The sequence below is a fragment of the Lactuca saligna genome, chromosome 6 (assembly GCF_052625555.1).
Source record: "Lactuca saligna cultivar CGN05327 chromosome 6, ASM5262555v1, whole genome shotgun sequence".
Classification (NCBI taxonomy): Eukaryota; Viridiplantae; Streptophyta; class Magnoliopsida; order Asterales; family Asteraceae; genus Lactuca; species Lactuca saligna.
The window spans coordinates 130,360,912-130,377,686 of NC_136422.1; the positions used below are offsets into that span (position 1 = coordinate 130,360,912).

Genomic DNA, 16,775 nt, shown 5'->3' on the forward strand with positions numbered 1-16,775 from the left:
CATCTTCTTCTTCTTCTTCTAGCCACCAAAACACTAAAATGGATCCAAAATCACCAAGATGGATTAGGTTAGGGTTTTTCTGAGTTCGGGGAGGGTGGAGGTTGAGAAATAAACCCTAAAACCGAGTTAAGGGGGGGCTTAAATACGTGGGTAACCCTAAAACTTTATGGGCTTGGGCTACAACGATGCTCACTTCGTGAGCTCAATCCCGGATGGAATCTTCATGCGGCCCTCCTCGCGTCGTGAGCCTCCATGCCTCACATCGTGAGGACCCTTTTTGCTCTAAAACCCAACCTTTTAACCCTTTGAAACCTTAATACGAAGCCTCCAGGAAAACGGATGTTACAATTTGCATTTCATTTGAAGACTAATTATGAAAGCAAATAAGCATATTACTTCTCGATTCGTCAAAGAATTCTTGAATACCAAAACTAGAAAAGAGGTTACGTTCCATGTGAGAATTCAAGCTTGCAACATAGTTCCATAATCAACAAAGTTGAAATCTCAAATTAAAGTAAGTTTCTAGTCTAAATTTCATAATCTCACCATGAGGCGAGAATTCTGAATGGATCATATATTAGAATAGAATATAAACTAAGCATAACATCAAACTCGTATCATTGCTTGACACCATGAAACATGATCTAAAACCCTTAGGGTTTGAAAATGCCCAAGCCATCACATGAAAGCTAAACTCAAATCAAACACTTAAAATCTCACCATTAGTCATGAATTAACAAATAGGTCATAGATTTGAAAGAATATAAGCAATCCAATCACAAAATCAAGCTCGTATCATTGCTTGGAATTAGTAATTTGAATAAATGAACCCTAGAATTGAGAATATCCAAATTACCACCATTAGAACTAGAACTTGATTCAAACATCATGGAGTCTCACCATAAGCCAAAGGGTTGGCAAATGGATCATTAATTAAAGGAAATGTACCATCTAACCATAAGCTCATATTATTGCTTAAAGCATCAAATTCGGATTTGAGGATCTAGGGTATTGAATACCCACCAAATCACATCCAAACTTACAAATCTCCCAACTATTACTTAGTTGGAGCTTAAAGTGGATCAAGGAATGGAATCACATCGATTATTTCACAATAACAACCCAATTTAAGCATGAATTCGGATTTCACCATTGATGGTCAATGAAACTCTTCAAAACAAGGTTAGAGATTGGAGATGGATTAAGGAAAGGAACTACGACATAAGTCTCATATAAACATTACCAATAGAGCATGAAGTTCAGATTCTGAATCCAACAAAATCATAATTCAAATTTGGGGATAAAGAGGAAAAAGAACTACCTTTGATGCAATATCTTGGAAGGATTTTAGTAGAGATTCATCAAGCAACTCCAATTACCAAAACATCATGAATCTAGATGAAAAAATTGATCATGAAGGTGGAAGAGGGGTTGGGATTGACTGGAGAAGAAAGTGGGTGAAGTGAATGAGAAAAAGGAGGTTGAAACGTGTTTTTATTTTGTTCAGCAACCGAAACCGCAACGCAATCTCCCAATTGCTATTGCACGTGGCCACATTGTCAACTTTAGAAGTCATTATAATGTCACATAATATGGGTATGTTCAGCAACAGGCTTTTGAAAGCTTTTTGAAGCTTTTAGCTTTTAATTTTTCATAAAAATAGTCGAATTAAAAAAATAATAGTAAATAATAAATAAATAACTATGTTTAAAGGGCTTAAATGTTCTAGGTTGAACAAAAATGTTCAAACCCAAATGGCATTAAAAAAAAACTACTTTTAAAGGGTTTAAAGGTTCTAGTTTAAACAAAAATGCTCAAACCCAAATAACATTTAAAAGTAGGTTTAGAAGTTTTTAGCGTTTATATTTTATGTTATTTTACATCTTTCATGTATTTTCATTTAACACTTCTACACAAATAAAAATTACATCCTCTATTTACCAGCTTCTAGCTAGTTTAGCTAAACTTACGCTATAAAATTAAAAATGTCATTTGAAAATCTAATTTGCCAACTTAACAGAAGGTAAAAACCCATCTACTTTTTAAGCTAGTATCATTTATAAAAAAAATGAAGCCAACACATTATATAAAAATAGTAATATAACCATGATATCATTTAATTCAATTTTAAATCTTAAAGTAAATTACATTTTTGGTCATCCTATATAGTTTTTTTTTTTTTTTTTTTTTTCGATTTTCATTGAAAATGTTGTGTAAAATAACCCATTTTTTATAACAAAGTGATTTAGTAGGTTGTAAGCTAACAAACACACTTTATATACCATAAAACTTCAAGTGTATTGCAAAATTATCTTCAAACGGAAGCATACCATCATCAAAACGGATCAAGGGCACAAGGGTAATTTCACAAACTATTGATGTGTGTGTGTGTGTGTTGTTTATGTAAATAGATCTTGAAGATCAAAAATATCAGCAAGAACACCAGCAGCGGTTGTATCATTGCCTGCTCCCGCACCTTGAATCACCAGTGGTTGTTCCTTGTAGCATCGACTGTAAATCTCCACCTACACAACACTTATTATATTTTTACTTAATTGACTCAATAGGAACAAAACATGACTTAATATGATAAGAAGATATATTGATACATGTTTCTTATTGACTTAATTCAGAAAGAACGACTTAATAGAAAAAAGTCAGAAAACTAACCACATTGTCACTTCCTCTCAATCTTCCCAAAGCCGATTCTTTTGGTAGCTCTTGAATTCCAACATTGCACCTATTTCACATTAAAATACAACTTACCCCCTCATTCATCAGTGTACATTGTCTTGTACACTGTCTGTCGAACAGTGTACACTGACATGACATGACATGACAGAACAGTGTTTGGCATGCATTGGACCACTCAGGACAAATGTCAATAAGAAAGTGGAACAAGGATTGGCTCTCGATTTCGTGTTTGTGCAAAAGACGTAAATGCCCTCATAGATAGACAGATAGATAGATACCTTGAGTTCTCAATGACACAAACGTAGCGCAAAACATTCCCATTTGAAGAAGCTTTCTTGATTCTCTCTTCAATATCATTATCCAACAATGGGAGGCCATTTGCTAAAAAGTCTTTGAGAGACATTGTTTTTGGCCTCATTTTATCGGGGTATAAACTTTCAATCTTTAAAAAGATGTAAAAAGATGCATAAATGTCACATTAATAACTCCAAAGAAACGTGAATGTGCTTATGACTTATGCAAGCAAGCACCTACCTTGATGCTATTCATATCCATATGGTGCCCAAGAAGTCGTGCAAGGATCAAACCCTGTTCAAATATGAAAAAGGGTATTTTGGTCATTTATCATAGTTTACATTCAAAGTTTTTTCACATATTTACAAACCAAACATTTATAGAGCAAAGGAATGGAAACGAACTCCATCCGTTTCTTGCCAACTAATATCAAGATGGACCTACTACACAAGGGTATTTTGGTCATTTAACACTATGAAGGGAGAAAACCGTGAATATTACAAAAAATTAAGTGGAGATAGAGATGAGATATAAAGTATAAACCTTTCTTGCAACGTCCATGCCACTGAGATCATCACGAGGATCTAAGAGTTAAAAGTTTACCATAAGTTTTTTTTTTTTTTTCATAATAAAAAATATGAAAAAAAATATATTAATAAATTTGACCTGGTTCAGTATAGCCAAGGGCTTGAGCAGCTTTAACAACTTCACTAAATGGCTTTCCATCTTCTACCTCACTCATTACATACCCCAATGTGCCTATTTTTAAGGGATAAAATAAAAACATATGTAACTACTATTTACAAAAGGGAAATATCCAGAAAAGTCCTAAAATTTTAATCTAATTTATGAAAAAGTCCCAAACTAATTTTTGTTTACAGAAAAGTACAGAATACCGGCTAAAACTTCGAAAATACCCTTTTTGGCCGGTTTCGAAGACTTAGCCGGTATTCTGTCCTTTTTCGTTAGTTTGCTTAAAATATTAGGACTTTTTTGAAAATTACCCGATAACCAAAATATTGTGACTTTTTTGAAAATTACTATGGAATTATTGGATATTATTATTAACAAATCATTTATAAACATAATTTTTTTCTTGGAAAGGGATCTTCCCTAACGAGGGTTTCCGGGCCAGCTTTCGCGCACCGACTAATCCCCCGCTGCAAACATAAAGCTTTGCTTCATGCCCTGGAGTCACTACAGGCGAACCTCCATGGTCACAAGGGCTGAGTGGTGCCAGGATTTGAACATAGGTCAATAGGTTATCCACCATATCTTCCACATGCCTTACCAAGTCACCATAATTTTTTATTATAAACAAAGGAAATACATTTGTTGCTAATTTATAGGAATAAAATGGTCGGTTATGTACTTCTCTATTGTTTGTTGACCACTTCAAAGTTTCTATGTTCTTTCTATGTATCGTTGTGGGTGTCATAGTGAAAAGTACTCTGTTAGGCGTGATCAATACAAAAGTTGATAATATTTATTAATACACAATCAATAAGTGTCTACTTGCTATTAGGCATGATGCTATATGATCACGTGTTATTAGAAAATAGCATTACACGAACATATAGATCTTTCATTATATTCTTTAACCTAACTATCACCTAACATCCAAACATCACCCGATAACAACCATAAAATTACACACATTTATCGAGAGTGAAAAGTAAATTATGAATGACAATTTAAATAGATAATCACCCTTCATTTTTTTTCCATATAAATTATCATTCACGGTTCACTTTTCACATTTTATAGATGTGTGTTAGCCGATAGTTGTTAACATGTAAAGTATGAATGTTGGTTAGTAGTTAGGTTAAACAACATAAGAGGAACACCAACATTAGAGGAATGCTAACTAAGTTCATCTCACCATCATACCCACAACAACGCATAGGAAGAACGTAGAAAGTTTGAGTGGTCAGGAAGCAATAGATTACTTAGACCACCAATTTATTCCTAGAAATTAGCAACAAATGTATTTCTTTTTTTATAATAAAAATATTTTTTATGTTTATAATTGATTTGTTAATAATAATATCCATTAATTTCATGGTAATTTTCAAAAAAATCCAAATATTTTGGTTATTATGTAATTTTTGGAAAAGTCCCAAAATTCTGAGCAAACTAATGAAAAAGAACAGAATACCAGCAAAATCTGCGAAACTAGCCGAAAAGGATTTTTTCGAAGTTTTAACCAGTATTCTGTGCTTTTCTGTAAATAAAATTTAGTTTGGGACTTTTTCATAAATTGGACTAAAATTTTAGGACTTTTCTGAAGATTTCCCTTTACTAAATAAATGTAATTTATTAACTTTTTTTATATTTTTATTACCACTCAAGCTTCCAATTATGCGATAAATAGTGTCTCCAGATGAAAGTATACGATTTAATGATGCTATAATAGGGAGTCCAGCACCAACCTGAAAGTAAATTTATCCCATAAATACACACTATAATAATAAAATCTGAAATATAAAAATTAAAAATAGCATTACTTACTGTTGATTCATGTCTAATGCGACGTGGTTGTAAGAATAAGTTATCAAATTCTTCCTGTAAAAAAACAAAGTTGAATATTTATTTGAATTGAAATCCATAAAGTTGAAAATTAATCTAAAGGGAAAATTGCAGGAAATGTACAATTTGCCCTTGTTTAATACCATTGAAGAAGTAAGAGGCTTCTTATTGGCTAACACAACACAGCATCCTAAATTTACTGCTTGTGTAATAGCTCCAATGGTTTCTGAACTTGCAGAGCAATCAACAAGGGTAAAAGCTACATGGAAATTCAAAGAAAGAACATTGAAAATCTGAATCTTATAAATTTGTAGTGAAAAGTGTGTAGTGATCAATTTACATTTACCTAAACGAGCAGCAATGTCTGTGAGTTTTTTTGTGGATTCGGGAGATGAAAAAGCTTCAGATTTACCTAAAGAATTAAGAAGAGAAGAAGAAGTGAAAGATGTTATGTGATTATTAGTGTATAAGTAATCATGTAAGATGGAATATGAAATGATACATAACTCCGATGCTGTGAAAATATCAATGGAATTACCAGATTCAACACATGTTTGAAGGGACAAGCCGTTTGATTTGATCTGGCAAATGTTCATCAAAACGGTATCGTTGAACTCCATAGATGAGACATCTGGTACAACAAGAAATGATTTGCTATCGAATATGCCCACAACTCGCAAGTGAATTCCCTGAAAAATGCAAATGATATTCTCAGGTATCTTAAGCCCTAGTATTGAAGAACAAATATGGTCCTAAATCCTAATTCATCTGCATTTTCAAAATTTTGGTATCATAAGAACCCAAATCAACTACAATTATCTATCATGTGTACAATCCAACTCAAAACCTAACGCAGGTAATCGTTGAAGACATATACAAATCGAAAACATTATCGACGAAGCTGAAGTTGTGGAGATGAAATTATTTCAGTGTTGTACCTTGTTTGCGTGTAGGGTTCGACAGGAGACGATGTGATGGAGGAGTTGTCTCCCAACGCCTCCGCAGCCCATAAGAATGATCGGAATATTCTTCATTTTCTCCTCGATTTCACGGTAGCCCTCCGCGTCGGACTGTGTTTTTGCTGCTTATGAGTTATGTGTGTATAGTTCCTTTCATTCGGTTTTTTTTTTTTTTTTTTTTTTTTTTTTTTTTTTTTCACATTCAAACTTTGAAGTGTATTCAACTATTTTCTAATTTTACTATAAAGTTAAAGCACACATACTAAATTTTGATGTCCTTAATGTATAAGAAACGCTCGTGAACAAAAAAAACTATTGGAAAGTAATTCATGACACAAGTTTTCTAAAATAATCGTGTTGCTTTCAGATAATCAAGATAACAAGGTCATTAGGAAATCAAGCGATTTCAACATCTAAGAGAAGAACTTACAAATGCTTGAATAACAAAGGGTTCCAAATTCAATCCTAAACCAAATCAAACCAATAAGTGAGTTTTGAATATAACTAATTACATCAAAATCAAACGGTTTTTATGCTATATTCTAATTTAGAAATTGTAATTTCAAAATGAGAATGTAAAGTTTGAATGCATATGTATTGGGAGTTGGGACCAATAGGGCTGTAAATGAACCAAACGTTGGACAAACCATTCGTAGTTCGTTCGGTAAAATGTTCGTTTATGTTTGTTTATATAATAAACAAACAAACACAAACAAAATTTTATGTTTGTTTAGTTAAACAAACAAACATAAACAATGGTCTCGTTCGTTTATTTAAGTTCGTGAACGTTCGTTAATATTTGTTTAGTTAATATTTGTTAATATATATATATATATATATATATATATATATATATATATATATATATATATATATATATATATATATATATAAAAGGTATACTAAAATTTAAATCCGTGTGAATCGTCAATCACAATCATATAGTAACATAGAATAACATATAATTCTTAACTATTAAATGCACAAACGATGAAAATTAGAAAAACAATGAAGGTTGGTAAAATTAGAAAAACATCTTAACAAACAAACAAAAACAAACACAAACAATGTAATTTTTAAACAAACAAACACAAACAAGAAAACATGTTTGTTTAAGCGTTCGTGTTCGTTTGTTAGTTAAATTAAACCTAAACAAACAAACATGAACAAGCCTTGTTCGTGTTTGTTTGGTTCGTTTACAGCCTTAGGGACCAAAAACCAGGGAAATGGTTTTTGATGATGCTACATAAGTTAGAACTTTACCCCGATTCTTATCACATTCGGCAAGTACTCCAAATCCTAACACATAATTTTTTAAAAAATACTCTTAAATATTGTTTAAAAATCAACATAAAATACATTCCTAAACAAAAGTTTCATATACCAACATAACTCAACATTATGGCTTAAATGATGGGATTTGATCTAAAGAACCAATAGTTGTTACCCACACAAGCCTCTCAACCAAACCCCTATAAGGATCCTCCTCCCTCTTCATTAACAAATAAGCCACATTCTTTTCAACCTCATATTTTATTTGCAAGTATAATTTCCTCAAATACTCTTTGTCATGTAACATATTTTCCTTTCCTTTTGTACATATAGGCTTCCCAAATAAATAGTAGAGTCGACCCGGTAGTTTGGGTGAAAGTATAGGAATATGAAGTGGTTGATTAGCTATCTCTCCAACCATCCCCTCTCTATCACCAAAACAATATGATACTCAAAATAAGAAATAAAACTAACACTAAGTAAATTCACCTCAAAGTAGACCGAAAAAACCAAGTAAACTCACCTCAAGTTAGTTTTCCCTTGATTTAAATCATTGAGCATTTGATTGATGAAAGGGATTCTCTTCATTTCATTATAATCAAGGATTATCTAGTAAAAAAAAGTAGATAAAAACGTTGAAAACTAGTTTATTTGATCAAAGTTGTATGAAGTTACATTGTATATAAGTTGTTACTTGTGATATGTCATCTTCCCCAACAACTCCAAATGGAACAATGGTGGCTCCAAACTTCACTGCCATTCTTACAAATTCTTGTTTTTCAGGCCAAAACAATTTCGCAGCTTCACCCTTTTAACCATAATATAAAGTTTTTAATTCACCATTTCAAAAAAAAAGTTGCTATTTCATGCATAAATTAATACCTTACGATGGAGAGCCTCACGTAGACCACCAGGGTAAAGTAGTGTATAAGATTTTGTTGCTAACAATTTAAAAAGATTTTTTCCAGAAACTGGAATTGCACCAAATTGCTTCAAAATATCGATAATTGGGATTATGAAATGTTGTTCATCAAGTTGAAACAATTGTGGGTGAGCTAAACCATAAAGCTTGGCTTTTTTTTCTCTCAAAAACTCGGAGATAATAGGAAAAATATCAAATCCACATAGCATGTGATTACCAACGATTAATACGGGTCCTTCATCTGGAATCCCTGCAAGACCTCTCACTATCTTTCCATCCTCCATTGTTGAGAACATTGCTGCACCCATGTAAACGCGATTCCACCTGTAGTGGATTGGATCGTAGCTTAATATTTGGTTAACCTCGTATGAATGAAAAATTCAAAGTGGGAAAACATAGTCTTCATTTGATGACAATTACAAGAGTATAATAATTAAGAAGATATGACAAATCAAATCTGTTAAATTACCGAGACTCCATTGGTGAGCTTTTGAACTCTCTCATGCTAGGAGGCAAAAAGTCGTTAACAACATCATGCTTAGAAAAACGGCGATACATCTGACTAGTCTTTATAGTGGACAGAAAATTAACACCATTCTCCTACACCAACGAAAAGGGACCCACATTAGTGTTTTATTTTGCCACGTGGACGCTAGGGAATGATCATGCAAACTTGTCAAAGTAGGATATCTTATTACCAATAGGATTGTGTGCCCATTTCCCTCAAACACACGTACGTTGCAGTGCTTCAAGAATCTTGAAAGCCTTTGGGCTTCGTTTTTACTTGGCACCAGGTTATCTTTGCCACTGAAATACAAATATCTTAGCAATATTATATTCCATAAGGCTAAATGAATTAAGAAATATCTACAAGCTCACATTTTTAAACCTGGGTGTTGTTTCTTTTTTACTTAATGACTTAATCCGTAAACTATGGGTGTTTGTGTTTCGTTTTTACTTATTGCAAAAAGAACGACTTAATATAGAAAGTTATGGAAAAGAGACTTTCCCCATTAAGCCGTGACTTTTTATAAATTTACCCTTATTAGCTAAAGAAGAAAGAAATTAACCTAGCAAGCATGAGTACTTGAGCTTTAATAGCATGGAGGCGGGAGTTAGCATAAGCAGCAGCTGATTCAACTAGCTTTAACCTCCATTTAAGAGTGTCTTGTGGTAATATTTTGGCCATTATCTATCATGAAAAAAAAGTATAAAAATGAGGGAAAAAAACACATTCCATATAGTAGATTGAACAAGCTAACAAAAATGAAAACTAAAACAATGACAAGAGCTAAAGAAGTAAGAGAAGGTGAGTCTTACAGAAAGAAGTGGTAGATCTTTGGTCAAATTGTAAAGATCTACCATTATCATCGATTCGTACCATTGCCACCTTTACAAAATCACCTGAAAAGAAAATGTTATCATGATTAAAAGAGAATATATATGCAAGAACAAAAACCCTAATGTTACATACAACTTATTAAATTGGAGAAAACCCTAATTCAAGCAATAACCTACCCAGAAGAGGGGGTATGACATAGGGTAGCATCCCATAATGTTCCTCAGGTAGAACTCTTAGGAGTGGCAATAAAGGGTGTACTTGTGATCTCTCAAATGAAGTTGCTGAAATGGTTAGAATATTCAAATTGAATAAGAAATACATGTATGAAACTGGATTTACTGAAAAAATAGGAAAAAAAAAAGAGAGACCTGGGTTTACTAATATGAGTATTAAGTCAATTGTAGGGTTACGAGCAGCGACTGAAAGTGCTAGGGTTCCTCCAAAAGATTCTCCAAGCAAATAAATCGGCTTATTTGGGGACAAATTATGTTCAATCTTCACAGTTTCTTCCACAATTTGAATCAAACCTTCATGCAAAGCAAGTTTATATAGCTAGCTAGTATATAAAATGGACTAACTTCATGAAGTTATGAGCAATATAAACACTAAAAAAGATGCTAAACCTTCAAGTGGTGTTCGATCATGAACAGGAATATGCAAGCATTGAACATGAAAAACCCTGTTATCAAAGTTGAAAAAAAAAAAAAAACAATTGTAAAGTTGATGCATGTAACAAATAGTAATCGATTTCTTCAAGAAACTTGCTTTACTCACTTTCCAAGAGCTTTCTCATGTACAACAAGTCCAGTTCCAGTTCCATCTATCCCTAAAGACATTAAATTTTAAACACACAATTATAAGCATAGAAGTTTTTTTTTTTTTTTTTTTTTTTTTTTTTTTGTGTAGCTATCAAATACTACAAATTACCAGGAATATATAAAAGAATAGGCGAATCTTTTAGAGGTATGCCACATGCAATGGGGCAAAACCATCGAGGAGGTCCTCCATCATTCTTAATCAAATCCATGGCTATATAGGCGTAATCCTTTGCACTTTGTGTCCCATATCCATCATCCCACAAAGGTTCCAATTCTTCTAGAACATTCTGTATACTCGTTTTTCCTTTATGATCCCCAGTATCATTCTTGTTAACAGATGAAGCTCCATTGATGCTAACTGAAGCCGATGATACCTCACTACTTACACTCCTAACAAGAACATGAGAACGCAGACTAAGGTTTTTGTTTGGAGTGAAAAGGGGTGATAGTGGAACAGTGGAAGTGTTCATAAGTAATGCGATGGAAGATTTCATAGGGAAAAGGAAAACTGCTTCAAGAATCAAAACCGAGACTTTGCTCTATGATTTAAAGAATTTTAGGAATATCATATCTTGATTGTTGTTATCCTAAGTGGAAGCTTCGTATGTATGTAAAATTCTAAACTCAGTAAATGAAAACAAAAGAAAAGGGTGCAAGTTACGTATTGAAACTGAACTCAGAAAACCAAATGAAATGTGTGTTTCATGTATCATTCCATATGAATGACATAGAGATACAAGATCATGTATGTAGGTGGGAAAAAAGTACGATAAGAATCCAAAACTGGAAATCGGGTAATGAAAAACAAAACCTACATAAATGATATCAAGTTCAAGCCGAATTAAAATTAGGTAGGACGTTTATATCGAATTTTAATTTAGTTTGCACTTTTCAACTCCATATATTGAAAACCAAAATCAATATAGATTTGATCGAACAGATTGCATTTAAACATTTAACCGATCCATTTAAACAAACACTCCTAGTTACATTAGCAATATTCATAAAGAAAATGCGAAGCAAGACTTTGATAATCGACCAAAATTCATTCATGTTTGCTTTATGTATCAAATTGTATTTTATTGGTAGTTTGACATTGATTTATAATTACTTGTCATTTAGTACAAAAAGGTTAAACGGATTTGTATAATAATTTAATTAACTTCACACCTAAACATTTCTAATGAAACACAAACAAAAGATACAATGTACAAATATTTATATAAATAATAGAATGTATAATCATCAAACAACAACAAAAGGCATATAGATAATTTAAACATTCAAGGATCAAAAGAGGGAATTCGATCCAAATCCCCATTATTCATTTGTTGCCACACGAATCTTCGAATAACACTTCTATATGGATCATCGTCACGTTTTTTAAACAAATAAGCCATATTCTTTTCCACATCACATTTTATCTGCAAATACAAATCTTGAATATAATCTTTGTCATCTAACATATTTTCCTTTCCTTTTGTTCGTATAGGCTTCCCAAACATAGCATACAGTCGACCTGGTAGCTTTGGTAAAAATATAGGAAAATGAAGCGGTTGTTTCGCAATCTCTCCTCCCATCCCCGCCCTATACATAAATAACAAAAAAATATAATATAAAATAAAATAAGATTTAGAAAACAAACATAATAGTAAATAAAAATTCACCTCAAGTTTGTTCTCCCTTGATTGAATTCATTCACCATTTGATCAAGGAAAGGGATCTTTTTCATTTCATTGTAATCAATGAGTAGCTGGAAAGAAAGTAAATTAACATCAATTATGATTAAAGATGAAATAAGTAATACTAAAAAAAAATATAGTTTGTGAAATTGTAAAGAGAATGATTTAGTTGTTTTGTTGTTGTTACTTCTGACATGTCATCTTCTCCAACAACTCCAAATGGAACAATGGTGGCTCCAAATTTCACTGCCATTCTTACAAATTCTTGTTTATCAGGCCAAAACAATTTGCAGCCTTCACCCTGTTCACCATTATTTTAAAAGTTTACAACGGAATGGAATCACAAAGGAGTGGAATGGAATTGGTGATTGATTACCTTACGATGGAGAGCCTCTCTAGCACCACCAGGATAAAGTAATGTATACGAATTTCTTGCTAATAATTTGAAGAAGTTTCTTCCAGAAACCGGAATTGCACCAAATAGTTTCATAATATCCGAATATGGAATCATGAGATATTCATATTTTTTATCAAATTCAAAAATCTGAGGGTGGGCTAAACCATGGATCATGGTTTTCTTTTCTCTTAAAAACTCTAAAACAATAGAAAAAACATCAACTCCCCATAACAAGTGATTTCCAACTATTAATACGGGTCCTTCATCTGGAACCCCTGAAAGACCTCTCACTATCTTTCCATCTTCCATTGTTGAAAACATTGATGCACCCATGTAAAGCCTATACCACCTACACTCAATCACATAATATTATGTTATATATAATATTTTTATTTCTTATAAATAATATTTGGTTTCTAGATTTATTAAATTACCAAGCTTCCATTGGTAAGGTTTTGAACTCTGTCATACTTGGAGGCAAAAAGTCTCTAAAAATATCAAACTTTGAAGAATGTCGATACAATTGAGTAGCTTTTATAGCCGATAACACATTAACACCATTTTCCTACAATGAAAGATTTTGATATTTGTTAAAACACAAAAAAAAAAAAAAAAAAAACAATTTACATTTTATATTCCAACAAGATTGCAAATTTGTGTCCCACCCAAAACGGTGGGGACTTGCTTTTGATCTCTTTTCTGTGCAAAAGACGTGAATGCCCTACTTATTTTTATTACCAAATATACCCAAAAGGGGTAGTTTTGTCCACAAGAAAAGTGAAAAGAAAGATCTTAATATATATTCCAACAAGATTGCAAATGTTTGCCCCACCTAAAAAGGTAGGGATTTTGCTTTTGATCTCTTGTCTGTGCAAAAGACATGAATACCCTCCTCATTGTCATTACCAAATATACCCAAAAGGGGTAGTTTTGTCCACAAGAAAAGTGCAAAAAAAGATCTTAATTAATATATACCATTAATATTGTGTGCCCATTTTCCTCAAACACACGTATATCACAGTGTGGCAATAATCTTGAAAGCCTTTGGGCCTCATCTTTACTTGGTAAGAGGTTATCTTTTCCACTGAAATGCAAATATTTTATTATTATTAATAAAAAAATATAGTAACAAGAATTGAATTATGAAGTTACAAAAAATAATAAAAACCTGGCAAGAATTAGAACTTGAGCTTTAATAGTATGAAGACGAGAGTTAGCATATCCAGCAGCTGATTCAAGAAGCTTAATCCTCCAATCAAGAGTATCTCTTGGAATTATTGTGGTCATTGCCTATACGAAGCAAAATTCAAGGATGAAAGTGGAAGTTATTAGAAGGGCTTTTTGGTAAATTTTGTAAAGTTGAAGGTGGTGCTTACAGAAAGAAGTGGGATATCTTCAGTAAGATTGCCAATCAATTGCCCAAAAGAAGGCAAATGGTTTGGACCATTAGTGTTAACCATTGCCATCTTTACAAAATCACCTGAAAGAAAATTAATTGTAAAATAAATAAATAAATAAATGAGGATTATGATTTATCTTAATCAAATTCTAAGTTGCAATACCTAAAAGGAAGCTTGTGAGATAAGGAAATGAGCCATAATGTTCAACAGGAAGAGTCTTCATGAACCCTACTAATGGATGCAGTGATGATCTCTCATAAGAAGTTGCTGAAATGAATAAAAAAAAAAAGTAAATTACACGAATGGTCCCTATGGTTTGGGGTAATTTGCACGTTTGGTCCCTAACTTACTTTTTTAACTCGAAAGGTCCTTACTGTTTGTTTTTTTACGTGTTTGGTCCCTTCTATTTGTTTTTGTTACGCGCTTGGTCCCCATCTTACCTAAAAAGACTATTATTTGATTAGGGAAAGATGATGGGATAGGTAGAGTAAGGTGAGTGGAGTACGGTTGGGAGTGTGTTTATTTAAATAAATTAAAAAATCAAGGGCAAAATAGTCTTTTTAGGTAAGACAGGGACCAAGCGTGTAACAAAAACAAACAGTAGGGACCTTCCGAGTTAAAAAAATAAGTTAGGGACCAAACGTGCAAATTACCCTAAACCATAGGGACCATTCGTGTAATTACTCAAAAAAAAATACACGTATAAAATAAAAGAAATTGTGAAAAGAAACAAAAAGAATAATTAACCTGAGTTTGCTAGAATGAGTATTAAGTCAATTGTAGGGTTACGAGAAGCAACTGCAAGTGCTAATATTGCTCCAAAAGATTCTCCAAGCAAATAAATCGGTTTATTTGGGAACAAATTTTGTTCAATCTTTACACTTTCTTCCACAATTTTAATCAACCCTTTCATGCAAACACAAGGGTAAAACGGTCATTTACTCTCTCATTCGGTTCCATAAAGTTTTTTACATAATATAAATACACGAGAAGATGCAAACCTTCAAATGGTGTTCGATCATGAGAAGGAATATGCAAGCATTGAACATGGAAAACCCTGTCATTGTATAAAATTTTAAGCAAACATTTATATCTTCCTATTAAAGATTCTATAAAACAAAAGTTTATAAGAAAAAAAAAAATGTTCAAAGAGAAGATGAAGATTAACTCACTTTCCAAGAGCTTTCTCATGTACAACAAGGCCAGTTCCAGTTCCTTCCAACCCTACACATCCAATTAGGAAGTAAATAAATATAAGCATATCTTGCAGGGGTAAAACGGTAATTTGTGTAATTTTATACCAATTACCAGGCAAATACATAAGAACAGGAGAATCTTTTAGAGGTCTGTTACAGGCAACAGGGCAAAACCACCTAGGTGGCCCACCATCATTACTAGTTAAACGACTCAGATCAATGGCTATTTTAGTGTAATCTTTCATGGTTTGTGTTCCATAACCATCATCCCACAAAGGTTCTAACTTCTCAGGGGTATTTTGGGAACTCTTTTTTCCTCCATTTTCATAAGATGCTAGTGATACAACTGTATTCTTTCTGTTAACACAAGAAGCTCCATTGATCTTGACTATACTCCTAACAAGATCACGTGAATGCAGCCTATGGGTTTTGTCTTGAGACAAAAAGGGTGATGATGATGATGATGATGATGAGACACTTGAATTGCTCACAAGTAAGGACATTATGGAATACTTCCACAAGAAAATTGCGCCAAAAAATCAAAGTTAAGACTTATGATTCTATGATTCTGTGATTCTAGTAGTTTTAGGGATTTTAATACGTCGATATTTGTATAATTATGAATTCGGTAACAAGAAACCCTAACAAAAGGGTGCAAGTTACGTGTTTAATTGAGTTCGGGAACAAAATGAAATGTGCGTTTCGTGTATCATCCAATATGAATGACAGAGAGATTGAAAATCACATATGTAGGCGGGAAAAACGTACTCATATAAACAGAATCAAGGAACAAAGAAGAAAGGTTAAAAATTTCTTTTACCTGGATGATCGAATGGCGAATTTGAGGTCGCAGAGGATGGAGACTATCATTGCCGTTTGTTGGTATCTCCATTGCAGCCCAGCGAAGCTAAAAGCACAAGTTGGTACAGAAAACAAAGCTTCCAAAATCAGTCACAGGTGACAGGAGGTCAATTTTCGTCATAATATTTTCAAACTTTCGACTGATTTTGCAAGTGTTTATGGAACCCTACTGAAAGGGGGAATTCGATGCTTGCTCTTTTTTTCCATAATTGATATCTTTATGGTGGTTTGTCACTATGTTGATTTATCGATGGTAGATTATGAATTCATTTCCCCCCTTTTTTTCGTTCATAAAAGAAATGGTTTACAATCATCGGAATATTCTTCATTTTCTGTTTTCATGGCTATATGAGCAAAAGGGCAACAACTTTTACATACACATCCCCCACAGTGAAACAAAAGAAGATTA

General features: G+C 32.8%; 2 protein-coding genes and 1 pseudogene across 4 annotated transcripts; all 3 read right to left on the bottom strand.

The window, feature by feature from the left end:
* Nucleotides 1-2,244: 2,244 nt before the first annotated feature.
* Nucleotides 2,245-6,619, bottom strand: LOC145001989 (Glyceraldehyde-3-phosphate dehydrogenase-like family protein). The gene is made up of 12 exons (XM_078961307.1): nt 6,456-6,619; nt 6,056-6,206; nt 5,864-5,929; nt 5,661-5,776; nt 5,500-5,553; nt 5,333-5,420; nt 3,655-3,747; nt 3,532-3,572; nt 3,229-3,282; nt 2,973-3,136; nt 2,671-2,740; nt 2,245-2,525 (listed from the first exon to the last, which is right to left on the bottom strand). Exons 1-12 carry the CDS (start codon nt 6,549-6,551, stop codon nt 2,400-2,402), a joined length of 1,119 nt encoding a protein of 372 aa, XP_078817433.1. The 5' UTR covers nt 6,552-6,619; the 3' UTR covers nt 2,245-2,399.
* Nucleotides 6,620-7,806: 1,187 nt separating this feature from the next.
* LOC145001078 (phytyl ester synthase 1, chloroplastic-like) lies at nt 7,807-11,392 on the bottom strand (annotated as a pseudogene). The gene is made up of 13 exons (XR_013661476.1): nt 10,940-11,392; nt 10,787-10,838; nt 10,636-10,691; nt 10,381-10,539; nt 10,189-10,293; nt 9,991-10,074; nt 9,741-9,862; nt 9,369-9,477; nt 9,140-9,270; nt 8,631-8,994; nt 8,443-8,556; nt 8,272-8,357; nt 7,807-8,176 (listed from the first exon to the last, which is right to left on the bottom strand). The product of XR_013661476.1 is annotated as a phytyl ester synthase 1, chloroplastic-like (transcript).
* A 652-nt stretch (nt 11,393-12,044) lies between these two features.
* Nucleotides 12,045-16,126, bottom strand: LOC145000209 (phytyl ester synthase 1, chloroplastic-like). Of its 2 annotated transcripts, none has more exons than XM_078959404.1 (13): nt 15,618-16,126; nt 15,482-15,533; nt 15,311-15,366; nt 15,057-15,215; nt 14,472-14,537; nt 14,286-14,389; nt 14,078-14,199; nt 13,885-13,993; nt 13,344-13,474; nt 12,889-13,258; nt 12,700-12,813; nt 12,498-12,583; nt 12,045-12,417 (listed from the first exon to the last, which is right to left on the bottom strand). In XM_078959404.1, exons 1-13 carry the CDS (start codon nt 16,006-16,008, stop codon nt 12,114-12,116), a joined length of 2,064 nt encoding a protein of 687 aa, XP_078815530.1. In that variant the 5' UTR covers nt 16,009-16,126; the 3' UTR covers nt 12,045-12,113. The 2 variants fall into 2 exon arrangements, with proteins under 2 accessions (XP_078815530.1, XP_078815529.1); XM_078959403.1 differs by having other exon boundaries at nt 14,472-14,576; nt 15,618-16,104.
* Between the last annotated feature and the right edge of the window lie 649 nt (nt 16,127-16,775).

What these genes read in the sequence shown, in the direction of transcription:
- LOC145001989 (XM_078961307.1), bottom strand. Translation starts at nt 6,551, where the DNA reads ATGAAGAATATTCCGATCATTCTTATGGGCTGCGGAGGCGTTGGGAGA. An exon ending in GCATTAGACATGAATCAACA is followed by an intron (nt 5,421 to 5,499) that starts GTAAGTAATGCT and finishes ATTTACTTTCAG; the next exon opens with GTTGGTGCTGGACTCCCTAT. An exon ending in CCTTGGCTATACTGAACCAG is followed by an intron (nt 3,573 to 3,654) that starts GTCAAATTTATT and finishes TTTAACTCTTAG; the next exon opens with ATCCTCGTGATGATCTCAGT.
- LOC145000209 (XM_078959403.1), bottom strand. Translation starts at nt 16,008, where the DNA reads ATGTCCTTACTTGTGAGCAATTCAAGTGTCTCATCATCATCATCATCA. An exon ending in CAAGTTCTAATTCTTGCCAG is followed by an intron (nt 13,994 to 14,077) that starts GTTTTTATTATT and finishes TTTGCATTTCAG; the next exon opens with TGGAAAAGATAACCTCTTAC. An exon ending in ACCTTACCAATGGAAGCTTG is followed by an intron (nt 13,259 to 13,343) that starts GTAATTTAATAA and finishes GATTGAGTGTAG; the next exon opens with GTGGTATAGGCTTTACATGG.